General features: G+C 38.8%; 1 protein-coding gene across 8 annotated transcripts in view; it reads right to left on the bottom strand.

Moving 5' to 3' along the window:
• Window positions 1–15,907, bottom strand: part of TCF20 (transcription factor 20) — a 129,099-nt gene that overhangs the window by 7,711 nt on the left and 105,481 nt on the right. For all 8 annotated transcript variants that reach the window (XM_079303642.1, XM_079303648.1, XM_079303649.1 and 5 more), the window contains 2 exons: window positions 7,176–7,269; window positions 446–495 (listed from right to left, as the gene is read on the bottom strand). In XM_079303642.1, coding sequence (XP_079159768.1) covers window positions 446–495; window positions 7,176–7,269 — 144 coding nt within the window. The remainder of the gene's footprint in view (window positions 1–445; window positions 496–7,175; window positions 7,270–15,907) is intronic.

Raw genomic sequence — 15,907 nt, 5'->3', positions numbered from 1 at the left:
ACTCAGTCCAGTTACTACTGGTAAACTAGAACAAGATGTTCCCAAAAACCAGGAGAACTTTTTCATTTTTGTTCTTCCTTGCATCCTCAGTAAATCCAAACCCGACAGTTCAATGCAACATTCAATCAGGAGTAGTGAGCAACATACTGATTCTATCTTAGAATGCAGGAAATGAAGCTGAGCTTTCTGAAGAGTCACCGAGGATCTAAAGAAGCACTGAGCAGGTGGAACAAACATTTTATCTTTTTTATCTTCTTAAACTTCTTCTTTATTCTTGGGTTGATGTTTGACCCCAGAACATACTACAAGCATATATCAAAGAATAACTGAACTAAAAGCATCTCTGACTACAGACATTATCCAGGTAATAAAATTACTAATTCAAATTTAGAAACCAGAAGAGGGCAGCAAAAACCCCAGGTCTAAACCAGGACAGGATTCTTACCTTGTGCTTGGGGCACCTCACTGAGAAATTCTCTTCGTTTAGTAAACAATCTAAAGGAGGAGAAGACAGCAATATATTATTTTTTTAATGAAAACCAACTTGAATAATACATCACAGGTGTTCATCTTGCCTCACGGGCACACATTTTTCATTCAAACATCTCTTACAGGAATACTTTGTTTTTAGCAGGTTCATTCCTTCCACCCCCAAAGTTTTAGCAAACAAAATAACTGAACACCCCAAGCGACAATGTTGCTTGGATTACCATGCAACCCTGGTTTTCCCAATGATCTGTATGCAGTAAGAATGACAACAGCAAGCCTGCAAATCCTGTATCCCAACCCCCTCCAGCTATTCCAGCCTTCTGTGCTTTAGCACAAGGAAGATGGACACATTCATCCAATCTGAACAGACAATCCCTGCATTTCATAGAACAAATGCTGCCTTTCATCCTTACCCCAAGGCCTCACCAGCATTAAGGGGGCAAGGGGTGTGTGTCTGTAGGCATGGGTGTACACAGCTTATTTGCAATCCCATATCCCGGTGTTAAGTTTACACTGTGACACTGGCAGTCTGGTCACTCATGCTGCTCTAAGATCTGCTTCCACAAATCATATATGTGAAGCTTTTATGATCTAAAAATGGTTTAGTTAATTATTTAAACCTATCACATGAAGTGAGGCACCTATGTGGAACTATTTCTTTAGGAACAAATGAAGCAATACTGCCATTTGAAGAGCACTTATTTAGCAGTACTGCCTGAGTACGGATTGCTTCTCCTTGCATTCCCCCTCCCAGACTATGCCTCTAAATGATGCAAACTGGCAGCTCCCAAACTTCAGGAAAAAGCAGCACCCCCCCTCAGAGCACTCAGCTGCCTCCCCAGGACACCCAAAAGTGCAGGGTCACCTCTCAACCTGCCCAAATGCCTGGCACTGCTCTGTTCCAATCACCTCTTGCATGGGAGGCTGACCCAAGGCTGTCACCTCACGAGCAGGACCAAGCACCCATCCCCACCTCAGCACGAGCAACCAACGCTGCCCTGGAGAACTCAGCAAGGTGCTTGAGCTCCTGCCTGCTCCAACACACCCCAAGAGCTCACAAGTAGAGAAGTGCAATGGTAACTAAGATGTGCTAATTTAAAACGCTCTTAAGTATGTAGCATAACTAGTGCTACCTGCTGTTCCAATCTGCTGGAAGAGTTTAGCAGACAGCAGGAGACTGGAACTAAAGCTTGAGGGAAAAGCTTTCTAGATACCCAAGCTTTGGCAGAGCATCCCTCTGCTATGGAATGCTTAATGTTTCAACATGAATGCCTCTGGCCTGAATCAAAGGGAAACAGCATGCAAGAGGCTAAGTTACTTGAGAGATTTTAGCAAAGGGGAGTAAAACCCTTAATCCTGCCACAGATAATTTCAAATACAGCATTAGCAAATTGCAGGAAATAAATAAAATGTCTTCTCATTACAAAGGCAGGAATCATACATTTAGACTACAGCATGAATTATCACTGCATAATACAGCAATCATCAAAAATATACAGAGCAATCATCAAAAACATACACAGTATGTTAGAACAGAATGGAGTTTTCTTTTTTGTTGGAAACCCAACATCGGTAATGAATGCAGTTCTTTAGCTAGTACATCAGAAAGGAAGATTGTCCAAGGATCAGGAAGAAGTGCCAGAAACCTTGCATTTAATGCCTGATCTGTGTATGTAGCTTGATTTCTTACTAAAGTCAGCATTTTTGTTGCAAATACTAATAGCAGATCCAATTAATAGCATTTTTTTTGGTTTCTGTTAAAGGACTACTATGAAAAATGTCATCAGCACACTGCAGAAAATCAGCTGAATACCAATAAGGCAGAAATTGTTCATCATTACAAAGCTGGCCTGGATTTTGGTTAGCAGTTCCAAGTATTTTATATAACAGATTACAATTTGTCATGAAGTCAGCAGACACAGAGCTATGATCAGCTCATTGTGGCAGGAAGGGAAAAGAACGGAGACTTGTCCTTGTTTCCACAGATTTTTCTCCATAAAGTAGTCAGGGAAAACCTAAAACACTTTTAATAGAAGCGATTATTCTTCTGTAAGCTTCATACTTTTGTCTCACCCTCTGTGTTCTGCCTGTTACTCATCTTTAATGATATTCGTGAAGACACAGGATTTCTGTTCTCTGAAAATTCATTTTATTTTGCTGTTAATCTTTTCCAATTTACAGTAAAAAACCTTCTGTAAGTGGAACTACCTGCAATATATGTTGTCAGGACAAGCATGCTGCAACCATCAGGATCTCCAGGTGGGGAGGAACAAGCAGAGGGAGAGGATATAAAATTTCAGAAAACAAAGATCCTGTTTCCATGGAGACATCCCTAGGACTAAGTTATCTTGAGACATCAGAGGCTCTTCATAAATTTGGACAGATGAAAGCCAAACACAGACAATGTTAACCACAGTCATTTCCATGCAAAAATTACTTAAGTGGCACTACTGATCTTGATTTTTATGTAAATGGACAAGAAATGTTCAGCTCTCTTACGCCCTATATTGCCAAAGACTATTTTCTATGAAAGGAAATTAAAATACAGCCTGAATTAGGCTATATAAAAGCATCCATATGTACAAACTGGCAACTTAGGGAGCCTTGCACAGCACTCAGTGCAGCACTCAGCAGCAGTGGGGCAAGACCTGGCTGCTCACCCAATGGGATTGGACACCGACCACTGGTGCAGAAGCCAGAGCCCAGGTCCCACCCCAGGGCTGCCTTCATTGCTGCAAGCATGGTTGACATATTCCAGCCTCCAGCCTTTCCCAAAAATGTACTGCCTTTTAGGAGGCACAATAACTGACAAGGACCAACTTCTAACCCACACTGACACAAAGGCAGAAATGCTTCAGCTCACACTGTAACTGCTTTGGAACAGAACACGGGTACTTCACCTCAACTAAGGCACGGTCGCTTCCAGGAATTCAGACAAACCAAGTGTGTATGACTCAACACACCTAAAAACCACTCTAGCAAGTGTTTTCTGTTTGGCTTTATTTCTTTGAGATACAAAACTAGTCATACATATTCCAAAAAGCCTGAAAGCCCTTGTAAATGTTAACACAAACTTCTGAGGATTCAGAAGAGATCTGTGACAGATCCTACACAAGACAAGGTGGCACCATCCTTCAAAGCAGGGTGGTTGACTTCAAAATGGAACTACCACTGAGCTCAAGGAAGCTGGGAAGCACCTGTACAGTTTCACTACAGAAAGACAGTAAAACTGCAAAACCAATAAAAAGGGTTTACGGGCAGATAGCAGGCTGAGCAAAGAGAAAATGCTGATTTGTTTCTCAAGAAAGCCTACATTTTCTCCTTGGGCACAAATGAAAATCAGGTCTTATGCCATACAGCTTGCTTATTTCTTTTACGCAGATTTATTGGAAGAGTGTCTATAGATTAAGACAGCTTGATTACAGCCACGGATAAAACCAACTGTAAACAAGGTCTTTTACTGTCACACCATCAGGCTGAAATTCTGAATGCTGAGAATCTACCTCAAGCTGGGGCTCTTTTATTTGTTTTGGTTGAAAACTTCAGCTGAAACAGACCAACGATTTCCTTAAAACTCTTTCTTGGAAAAAAGTTATTCTGCCCATGTTAAACATCCCAGGATTTTTTCTCTGAAAAGCTCTGATTTTCAGAGAGACCTGGATTTTTGCTAAGGAATGTCCTTGCCAGCTACCACAAAACCAGCAAACAGAACTTCTTGAAAGGAAATATGGGGAATTTCATATGCACATCCTCAGAAGAGGCTTATTAGATTTTAGTAGCTAGGTCTGTTGGAGTCAGTGAGTTGGGGTGTCTCTGATTTCTCTTTTAAAAATTCCACCAAACATAATTGTGTTTGGGGGGTGATCAAGCCTTTCCTGTAAATGAACCTCTGCCCTTAAATTCAGGCACCAGACTCAAAAGTAATTAAGCTATCAGGAGACATTTCTAAGATTCAAGCAAAAGAAGAATGTGGCCATTCAAAAATGCAAAATGGGAAGCATTAGTCCAGCAGGCAGAAGTGAAAACAGTACTGAGAAAGGCAATCAAGATACAGAAAGAATAGAGGCTAGCAGGAAGGACACCAGTGCTACTAGAAGTCAGGAGCAGGGAATTAAGGATGAATGCCAGTAGGAGACTAAGACAAAGAATTGATTGGAACAAGGCATAGAAAGGTGAATATGTAAAGGATAATATACAGAACAAACCAGGACTAGTGGAATGAGGTGCAACAAGGAGCTGATTGAGGAGAACCAGACGGCAGTAAAAGTCCAGAGAGGAAAAAAAAAAAAAAAACCAAGAAACAAGAAAGGAGGAGGGGAAGTAAGAGCAGAAAGGAGGAAGCCAGAGTGAGAGCTAAGAAACTGGACAAAAGAAAGAATTAGGAGGAATTGGGTCTCACAAAAAGACTGGAGTAAGAAATTTGTAAAGAGAAACCTGAGACTAACTAGATAAAAAGCCCATGGTATGAGAAGCCAGAGAGGAAAACAGATATACACATGAAAAGAAGAAACTGATAGGAAAATGTATTTTAAAAAGCACCAATGAAGTCTTTTGTTCTCACTAAACCATACTGTTCCTGGAGTGAAACCAGAGACTCACCAGTTTTACCAACTCCTCCGCTATTTTTTAAATATGTTTGTGAAACTCACAGTCCAAGTATCCCATCTCCATGCAGCTCTTGCAATTTATTACTGCCGTATTACTCAAAGGAGGGAAATTAGCTTGGAATTGTGCACTCCGACAGATGGCCACATGACAACATGATGTCTCATAACAAAATTAAAAGAAAATGAAGTAAGCCTAGCCTTGGAACTTGAACACAAAAAGCTACTCTAAAAAAATCTCACAGGTTGCAAAGTCAAGACAAAAGTGAAAAAAAGCCAAATTTAATCTAATCAGGTCTACATATAATATAACCAAAAGGTTAAATTTTAAATGGACCAAATAGTATGATTATATACTGGTTTTACACATGACACTGCCTCTTCCATGCATGACACAGAACTGCTCTTGGGAATCCGTCATGATTGTTCAGTATATTTCTCATTTTGGAGGATCCTACATTTGCTGAAGTGGAATAGAGTTAATGGGTGGAGTAGAGTTCTGAAGAAATATATCTGAAGAAAAAGGACAGTATCTGAATTTTGATATCTGAATTTAGAAGCCAGAAAGTGCTACATACTATACCTTGTAAAACATGAATTTAAAGTAAGTCCTCAAATTATTGGGAACATTCACTATAATTTATTTTTGTTTTTTCATGATACTGAAAATGGCAGGTCACAAGCCAGAAACAAATACATACTAAACACAACATGAATGTGAATCTGACAGGCAATCGTGTGTCTCAAACACACGGTACAAAACCAGGATTATTAATGTGCATGAAACTCTCAGGCATGACAGAGATGAACATCACAGGACATTTCCCAGTTCTACTTCCAGAACCAAGAAGGAATCATCTGCAGTAAGTATGACACAGCTCTAGCAAGGAGAACACATGTTTATGAATGAGTACCCTTCCATCCTACAGGCTGAGGCAGGGCCTTAAGAAAAGAGGTATCAGCCTTTAATTAGGGGATTACGATAAAACAGATTCATAAAAGACCAAAATTACACTTACATGGACACCCTTATTTCTGATATTTTTTGAGTATTTGATTTTTGCAACTTGAATAATCTTTTTTTCATGTGAAGTCAAGGATTTTCTCTACTAGTGGTACTGTGGTATTCCACTGCAATATTAATTTTATAATAACATTCCTACTAGAATAAAATGCAGATCTCCAATAGGATGGGACTTCACAGTGAGATTGCAATGCAGTCATTCAGAAATGAGCATTCCTACTTCAAATACTCTAACATTTGGAAAACAGCATAAAATGGGTGGTGAACAAGTGGGTTGCTGTGGAATTGGAATAACAAACAGGAAGCTTGCAACTATTTTCCAGTCTAGAGCTGCAATCTTGAATCCTTTCCTGCTTTTTATCAGATTAAGTTTTGTATGACATGAGAAGTGAGTTACAAGAGACTGAAAAAGTGGGGTATTATTTACTCTGAGGTTGGATTTTTTTTTACCCAAGAACAAAGTTTATCTCCACAAAAAACTGCCATTATTGCACAAAACCCTCCAAACACACAAGCCCAGGCTCACAGCTGAAAATAGTATCCAAAAATTAGCTTGTCTAATGATGAAAATTGAACGTATTCAAGAGACTGGCTGAACTGCTTCTTATGAGGGAGAAGGAAGGTTGTGCTGCAAATGGTATTGATGATTCTACAAACACAAACACTTGAAATCACTACTAGGACCACCCACAGGAGTATAACCCTGAAAGAAACCCCTTGCTGCTTACTTACATCCTTTTAACAAAAGGTTTCTATTTTTGGCAAGGGAAGAGTGATCAGTTCTCACACTGCAGCCAAATTTCAGTCATGTAGCTGCACTCCCCCAAACCAGGCTTTTTCTGCTCTTTCAGGCAGATTCCTTTTCATTACAAGCTCCATCTTGTCCCAACGTGTTACTGAACGTTGTTTATCTCATGCTGTTTCTCACCTTTTTTTTTTTTTACTTTATCTTCACAGTAGGAGAAAAACTGAGAGGGAGTAATTTGTAAAGTACCTCAGAATTATTTAGTGTCATATGATTTGAGCAATTATGGAATACAGTTGTCATTTGCTCCTACCTGCATCGATGGCACATGGGTAATGGTATCGGAAGGAGCAGCCTTTGTTGTAGCAGCCTAAGGTGGCTCCTGGTTCCTGGCAATGGGAACATTTCTGAAAGGGAAACCAAAAACAGCAATGAAGATTGCAGCCATTTTTCTGAATACCTGTATTTTTCTGGGAATTTTACCAACCACATTCCAGCACAATTTTTTTGACAAATTCTATCTTCTACACCATATAAATAAAGACCTTTCAAACAGGTAACAACGCTTTCTAATTATGAACTTTTCATCTGTGCTAACCAGGGAAGAGATACAAATGAATAGCCATTCAAAAAGAATTTGAAATGCCTCTCAAATCTGTTTTACTGATATGTGTTTTAGTACCTGACAATGACATCACTATTAAAATAGGAGGAAAAATAGTGTTTTGAATCCACAACTTTAAAAGGAGACTTAGCATAACAAATAATGATTTAGAAGACATCACCATAAAAGTAATTTGGTTATATCATTCTCATTATCACTAGGAGATGAAGATCATGGCCAAGTTGAATATTTTTTCACAGGTGATCAAAAAGGGTTTATTTGGAGCAGGAGAAGATGCTATCATGGGAAAACACCACATCATCACAGAAATGGCACATGTCCAAAAGAAGCACTTGCAGTTGAACAAGGATGCTCCATCTGATGACCATCATATTTCAATTTTCATTAGTTAAATCCTATCAGCACAACTAGTTAATGATGTATTCGACCATAATATCAGACAATTGTGAAAGCAGAAAGAATGTTTCACCTGTTTACTTCATCCTGAATGACTTAATAAATTACCTAAGGAAGTAGTTCTAGAGCACATCTCATTCAGCCAGCTATTTTATTTCTTCAATGTATATGCCAAGTGATTTTTGTTAATCTGATTCTGGTGAAAGCTGATTTTTGACATTTGTCCCTTAAAAAAATACATAGCCATACCTAGTAAAATTCACTAAATGCTAGGAGACTGCTACTATTTAAAAATTAAAAAGTGAATTAGCTACTGGCAGAAAATTAAGAGAGGAACTACCACGATTTTTCAGTCATACTTTAAAAAGACAGGAATTTTGTTTACTCTGCTAAATACAACCAACACCATAATAAAGCCTCGTACAATTCACCTTGAATTCAGTCTGTGAAAAGTTGCCTTTGGTCCCTGCCTGCACACAGATGTAAAATCACTGCTGGTACTGGAAAAGCCGGTGTCAAACTCCACTGTTCTGCTGCTGCTACCAGCGAGCTCCACCTGTACTGCACACAAACAGCTGTGCTCAAGCCAGCAGCACACCTGGCACCAAACACGAGCACGGATTTCCCACCATGCAGGGATGCTCCTCTGCCAACATGGCCACAGCCCCTGGACCACACATCCTCCATCCCTGATCAGCACACGCTGCAGTGCAGATCTGCACAACAGACATGGCCAAAGCTAAGAGCCACAGCAAAGTCCCTCACTCTGCAGAGTGAACAGGGGGTTGATTACAGTATTTCGACACTGAGAATATCTGACAAGTGTTTCTCTTCCTTCTATTCTTCTGTGCTATGCAGAGATGACTATAGTTTGTATTTAAATGTCTGAATGAAGATGAAAGCAGAACTAGCTCCAACCATAAACCAGGGGGCCCTCTTCAAATCAAAGCAGATGAAACTAAAAGAAAAGCTTGTGAGACGTCAGTTCTTGTGACATCTACAACTGCAGTTTTAAGTAACACCTTCTCTTTAAGGGTATGCCAAAGCATCCTGAGCCTGATCTTCAGTGCCTCCTACTAAATCACGTCTATTGTCTAAGCACAACAAACTACTGCAGTATTTATGATGCAAGGGAAGTGTCCCTGAGGCCTAGAAAGAGGCACACAAGCAGCTTACTACTGCCTGTCAAAACATGAATACAACTTTCCAAAGATTAAAAAAAAAAAGGCTAAACCAATATTGAAATGCTCACCAAAATATATGGACCACTAGCCAAACTGCAATGTAATTCACTCTCTCATGGGAGTAAAACCAAACTTCATCCACAGAAAATGTCTCTTCCTGGCTCTGAAGTCAACTCTAGAAGGATATTATGTACTGGCAATAGTCCCAGATTCACCTATGCCAAGTACTCACAAAGTGCAGCTTGAGGAGTTCTGAAACAGAGCTCTGTACCTGTGTACTTCATTCTTGCTTTTAGATGTGGCTGACTAGGATTAATTATGATAACAGGACAGAACCCAAAGTGACTATTCTTTTTGAATGCAGATATGAATTTCTAGTCTTGTTCCTCAGAGGCTTCTGCCCTCCCCACTTTATCTCATCTTTTACGTACCATCACACTGTTGCAATAGAAGGTCATTCTCCCTTGGAACAGAATGTCCTGTGCAGAGCAGTCAATAAGAGCATGAGAACTACAGCAGCAGAGATTGAACTGCAGCTGTATAAAATATTTCTTAACACTAAAAAGCCATATCTTAAAAGAGTATGTTGTGTGATACAACAGAAAACAAGACCCCTAGCAAAATTTTTGATTCTTTTCCAAAAGTTAATATATTTTTTGAACTTTTTCTTTGCTGCATCTAGCATGGCTCATGTTGCTTTTCTGAAAATCACCTTCTGAAACATGACAGGCATTTTGACAAATTTTCAGCTGCGAATGGATAAGGAATGCTTTAAATTCGTTTGTGATTTTAGAAGTGATTAGACAGTAAACTGGGTAGTTAAGATGCCAATGTATGTGCATCAAGCCTTCACTGCCCTTTTTTTCAGTCTGGCAGACCAACTGAGATTTTACCGAGGTTACCTGTGCTACGCCCACAACAGCAATTCCCCAGTGGATGACTATGCCACTGACGGCTCAAGGCAGAGATCATCTGCTGCTGCTGGCTCCCCTGCTGCTGAACAAGTCTCCATTCTGGCAGATGCTTCTGCTTTTCACAAGCCACTGACAGTCTAATGGCCCCATTTCTTCTATCTCCGGGGACCTCCAACCATCTGCTTCTTTCAGGGGAAGCTGAGGGAACCACAAACACAATAGCTACTCTTTTTTTTCTTTTGAGTTCTTCCTTCTTGACACACCTGAGTGTCTGAACAAAGCAGATGCCCTACAAAGCTGCATGGTTCTAAAACAACTTAGGAGTCTATCACCTTATCTTTGAAAGACTTTCATCATGGAGTGCCACATGGTTTCCAAATACAGCCAGGTGTTTCCATGAGAACAAAAATAAGTGCTTAAAAGATTTCTGGAATTCTTGTTTTGCAAGACATTGCTGCTGTGCCTTAAAAGGTAAAAAGATGCCCTGTTCCTGCTGGTGCTTTCTGTGGCTTTGGTTACAACCATCATCTCATGTATTTATGCTTCAAAACAAAAATACGTACACTCCAACCAGGAAACATTCTAACACCAAAATAAAATCACAAGACTTCTTACAAGGAAATGTGGGAATTCAGCATAATGACAACTAATTGTTCTCTTGGTCCATGAGCAAATTTTCACCCAAACTCCACCATCCTGCAGCCATTCACCAGCAGATGGTAGCAGCCTGCTTGTCACTTGTAAAGGAATTATAGCATTCTTAGCCAGGGAAACAGCACTCCAGCTCTCATGGGAAGAGAAATTCCTTTTGCTCAGTAAGCAGCCTGCTTAACCTCCCCTGCTTGAAAGAGCTGAAGGCTGGTACTTGGAGTGTGCTCCCAATGGGAGGTGCCAATGGACAGTAATCATTGCCAGGCATCTAATCAACTCTTGGCTTAAATTAAAAAGAAAGGGAAAAAAAAAAAAAGGAAAAAAAGAAAAGGAAAAAAGAGACCACACAGCAAAGATTGATTCATAGGTCCTATCTCTACAATTCATCTCTGGCCACAAGGCACATACATCTTACTTGGAATGGGCTGGAGAGACTGAAAAGTGCCATTTAGAAGAGACACTCCATCCTATGAACTAAATTATCAATAGTATTAAAGCCAGATACATTGTCTTTACCACTCCACACTATTAGCAGCCCATTTCTTCCTTGCTACAGCTCATCATTCTGTGTCTACCAAAATGAAGTAACAGCCAACCTGAAAGTGTGAAGAGCTGAGGGACAGCTACCACAGCAGCAGCAGAACTGCTCTGATTCATTTAAAATGCAACAGCACCTACCAGTTGTGTTTCTTTTGCTTTATGCTTGGCTTTTTTCCCCTTGCAATCTGTATTCTTTCACTCTTCTGAGACCACACTGCTAAATGTAATAAATAAGAGTGTGTTTTGGAGTGTATTTTTTTGCTTCCCTCAGATTTGTACCCAACTTCACCTAAGTGCTCTGTCATAAAGATGTCCTGAGCTACCTGCCTTCCTCTTCCTGAAAAAGCACAAAGCTCTTAGCCTTGTGAAAACCAGTGCTCCAAGCTGCTCAAGTAAAGCACTCACCTGGCTCACTTTGGCTCTGCACTGACAGAGATGGTATCTTTGTCCCTAGACTAAGTATTCCTTAGTAATGGAATCCTACAGTGGACATGGTTTCACTGGTGGGAAGATGGAAGCTGCTGACTAGTCCTTCCAAAATATTCTGGGCAGGAGCAGGAACAGCTGCTTAGAAGCAGAAATTAATTCCTTCTAACACTAATGTAAGGTGTTTTCAGATGACTCCTCCGCTGTGTTCCTTGCTGAACAATTACCAAACCAGTTTACACAAGGACATTCATAACAGACACAACAGGATCATATTTTCTGCTGTCTGTAAGCAAAGCATCTTTTCTTGATGAGCAGTTATATACCCTATACTCAGGGCTTTTGACTTCCCCTCTTCCAATGAGCAGTTTTTCCTTTGGTCTGTTTTTCTTGTTCCTTGTTTTGCTTTCTAGGCATCTCCTTGTTTTGTCCCTTCTCACATATGAGTGTCAAGAATGCATAAAAGGAGTAAAACTGAAAGCAACGACTGAAGGTTACTAACAAAGCAAAGCAAGGAAAAAGTGAAATATACATGGCATTAATTATACAGGTACAAGTCTTTGCTTTACATGTCATATGCATTTTTCATACTATCTCCTTTCCCTGTTTAAATTATAAGCTTTTAGGAAACAATTGCTCCTATATAATTGCACTGCACAAATGCAGATGTAAGTTAATGAGGACTTCAGAGTCAGCTGCAATATTAGGAAGGAGGGCCCTCTGACTATTTCTGATTAAGCAGTTGGCAGGCTCAGCAGAAGCTTGGATTTAATATCCAGGCGAAAGGGCAACAGAAACAGCAGGCAGCTGCATTATCTTTCCTGGAAAGTGGGATACAGAGAGACAACTTATTCTAAAAAGCTACCAAAAAAAAAAAAAAAAAAAAAAAAGAAGGAAAAATAAATAAATGTGTGTGTGTATGTGTACACAGATATATACTGCTTACTACAGGAGAAAGAAACGTGATTTTGGAAGACTTCTGCAAAAAGGGATCAAGATGAAAAAAAGCAAGGTAAGAAGACATTTTTAGGAAACAGGAGAGGAAAAGAGTAGTTCCACTCTGAGGTGCAGTACTGGTTAATGAAATAATTGTTTGTGTGACTGGGGCTAGAGATAACAACCAGTACTGAAGGACACAGAACTATTAGTTTACGTTTCCTGACAAACAATTTTAACTTATCAAAAAGACCCAGGCACAGAATATCAGTAAAATGAACCCCACGATTAAAAAGATAAAAATCTTTAATTTTTTAATCTTTGCCACTCCTGTAGCAAGCAAATCCAATAAATAATAAGGATAATATTTGGAAGTAAAACTGTACATGTGTCTTCAAGAAACTGAGGACAAATTTAGATTCCAAGATTTCAGCAAACAGACAAATCAATGATCTGGAAGATGCTATTCTAATAAAGCTGCATTACAAAGCATAATAAAAAGTTAGAACTGCAGTGCTGTACAGGCTGCTGAAGCACAAAGGGAAGCTGCAGCTCAAAATGGATGGCATAGAAAAAAAAAACCGCAAGAAATCCAAGAGCTGGAAAATGTCTTAAAAATGGAAAATCCTATTCAATACATAAATAGTATGTATTGAATGATTATTATAATGATTAAATTAGAACAGAAGCATTTTAAGAGCAGAGCATTTTATTACCCTCAACTAGAAGGAAAAATAGAAAGTAAGAAGAACAGAAATAAATATTTAGTTTTAACAAAGAATGGTTTGCCAGGAATAACTTTAAGGTCCTATGCAGACACTTAAGCTATCCAACTGCACTTACAGAGATTCACAAAAAGGGGGGTGAACAATAAGATATGAAAACTTGTGAAGTTTGTAAGATTATCCAGGGTAGCCAGACCTCAAATTGATAGTTAAAAGCTGCAAAACCATCTCAGAACCATGGATAACTGTATCATAAAATGGAGAAAATTACTATTGTTAAATGCAAATGGATGTGAAAATATTTTCACCTATGCATATACATGATGACAGATTCTAAATTAGCTTTTACTACTCATAGGAAGGTATTAGTAGTCATCCTAGACAGAAACATCATGCAGTCCCTGCAAGCACAAAAGAGAACAGCCAAAACATAAGCAGCTATTAAGGAAAGAAATCCATAATGAAACTCAAATGTTCATGATGCCCGTTTGTTACTCCTGGAGTAGCCTGACATCGTAATACTGTGTGTGGTTCTGATGACCCTCTTAAGAAAGGAGTACAACTGATCAGAAACAAAAATGGACAGACCACAGAGATAACTAGGAATGTAAAGAGCTTGGATATAAGAGAAGTCTAGGTGTTTTGGAAAAGAGGGAACTGAAGGAGGATGGAAACCTACAAAATCCAATATGATGCACATAAGGGAATGATTCTTAGCCATTCCCAAGAAGGAAGAGCAGGTTTAAATGTAACATAAATCGGCTTTTTTTCACTCAAGTAACTAGAAGTCACTGCCAAAGAATGCTGCACTGGCAAAAAGATAAGCAAGTTCAAAAACAGATTAGACAAGTTCATCAGGGATAGGTATACCAAAGCTACAACTCTAAAGCTGTGGTTGCTGAAAGGAGGGACAAAATACACAACTACCATTCTGCACATGCCTAGTTTACTAGAAATCTCTTCCACACAATGGGAGGAGAAAAAACCCAAATGAGATAAAGGCCCAGTGTAACTGAACCAGAAGAGAGGTTAGGTGCTTCAAGAGTCAATCAGTGGCTAACTAAAACAGATTCAGCAAAATTAACAAACCTGGTAATTTTAAGTGAAGTGGCAAAAGCAAGTTAAATTTCAGTTAAACAGGCTAAGTACATATTTGTGTAGCCATTTCATATTATAAAAGGAATATTAAAATACTACATAGACTACTAAGTCCAAGAAGCCAAGAAATTTGTAAATCTTGTTTCCTTTGATGCGAAGAGCCACCCTGAATGAAACATTTCAGAAAACCACTTGTAAGTATAGGGATTTGAATTTGCCAAAGTATGCAAGTCTAGCAGATAAAATTATACAGTTTATGTTATCTTGACTATTCATTTGGGGAATTAAACATACAACAATAAGTGCAATTTAGTTACAAAAAGGTTTGAAAGATAGAAAAGCAGAGTTAAAAGAGGAAAAAGAAATTCAAATTTTCAAGCAGTGACTATGTGATAGGGACACACTGAGTTGTGGGAATAACACAGTCAGCAAGAGAGCATTTACTCCAGTTGGATTTTCTACCAGCACTAGATTTATTTCCCAGCCATCTTGGATACTGATTACAGCAAATATTCAAATATATACTGAATTTCTATCTAGTGCAAGACCTACCAAGTACAGTATAAAATAACAGCATGCAGTTACCTTAGAAGAAAGCAACATCTCCATCATAACCAAAGAAATTTTGGATAAATTAATTACCAAAGAAATAGCTTTGAATATCCATGTCTGGAATGATATAAAAAATGAAAAAACCTGACATAAACAAGAAAATGCAATAAACTTGAGGTTTTCAGGGGGCAAACTGCACAACAGAACTAGCTTTTTTTCTAATGAAAAAAATTAAGAGATGATGGTGAGCATTAACTAAAAGGCTCAAAACAAAAAATAAAAAGACTGGTTCATTAAAGACACAATCACTATGTTGTAAGGAACAGTAGATACAACAGAAACAAAATCTTTATAAAGACCTAAAAATAAGAAAATACTTTTGATAAAAACAAACAGTAAATGGAAAATATTTTGATAAGATACTACATATCTATGCAACCTGACAGAAAAAAGGAGACAGCACAAACCCACCCCTGACAATGACTCAAGACTTGTAAAGACTGGACAGAAATACACCATTTGTCATTACTTGTAATAATCTGTGCAAGCCTTCAACATAAACAGAGCCCCACTGTGCAAGACACTTCAGTAAAAGAGAACAAAGCGTTGGTGGATGCAAAGGGATGAAATAGAAATGGTGAGAGTGAGCCAGCAGCGTTGGGCAGAGTCCATCTCAGCAGCAGGCTAAGCATATCCAATTATTCAGCACAAATCCCAGACAAGAAGGGCTTTGAAGAAATGCATGAAGAAAAACAAAGGTAAATGTGCAGGGTTTTGAAAGTGAAGCACTTAATTTAGGAAATTATAAAATTAGCTAGGGTGTACTGATTGGAAGTAAATCTTAAAGAAACTGAAAGAAGAAAAAGCAGCAGGATAAAGGCAGATAAAATAATGATGAGTACCTTATGTTTGAAGTGTAAGAAAATAGGAGGTGGGCAGATGAATGTGAAAGAATTAGGAATGTGAAAAAGACCATTTAGAACAACAAATGTTAGTGA

The sequence above is a fragment of the Erithacus rubecula genome (assembly GCF_903797595.1).
Source record: "Erithacus rubecula genome assembly, chromosome: 4".
Taxonomy (NCBI): domain Eukaryota; kingdom Metazoa; phylum Chordata; class Aves; order Passeriformes; family Muscicapidae; genus Erithacus; species Erithacus rubecula.
This window is presented reverse-complemented; position numbering and strand designations above follow the sequence as displayed.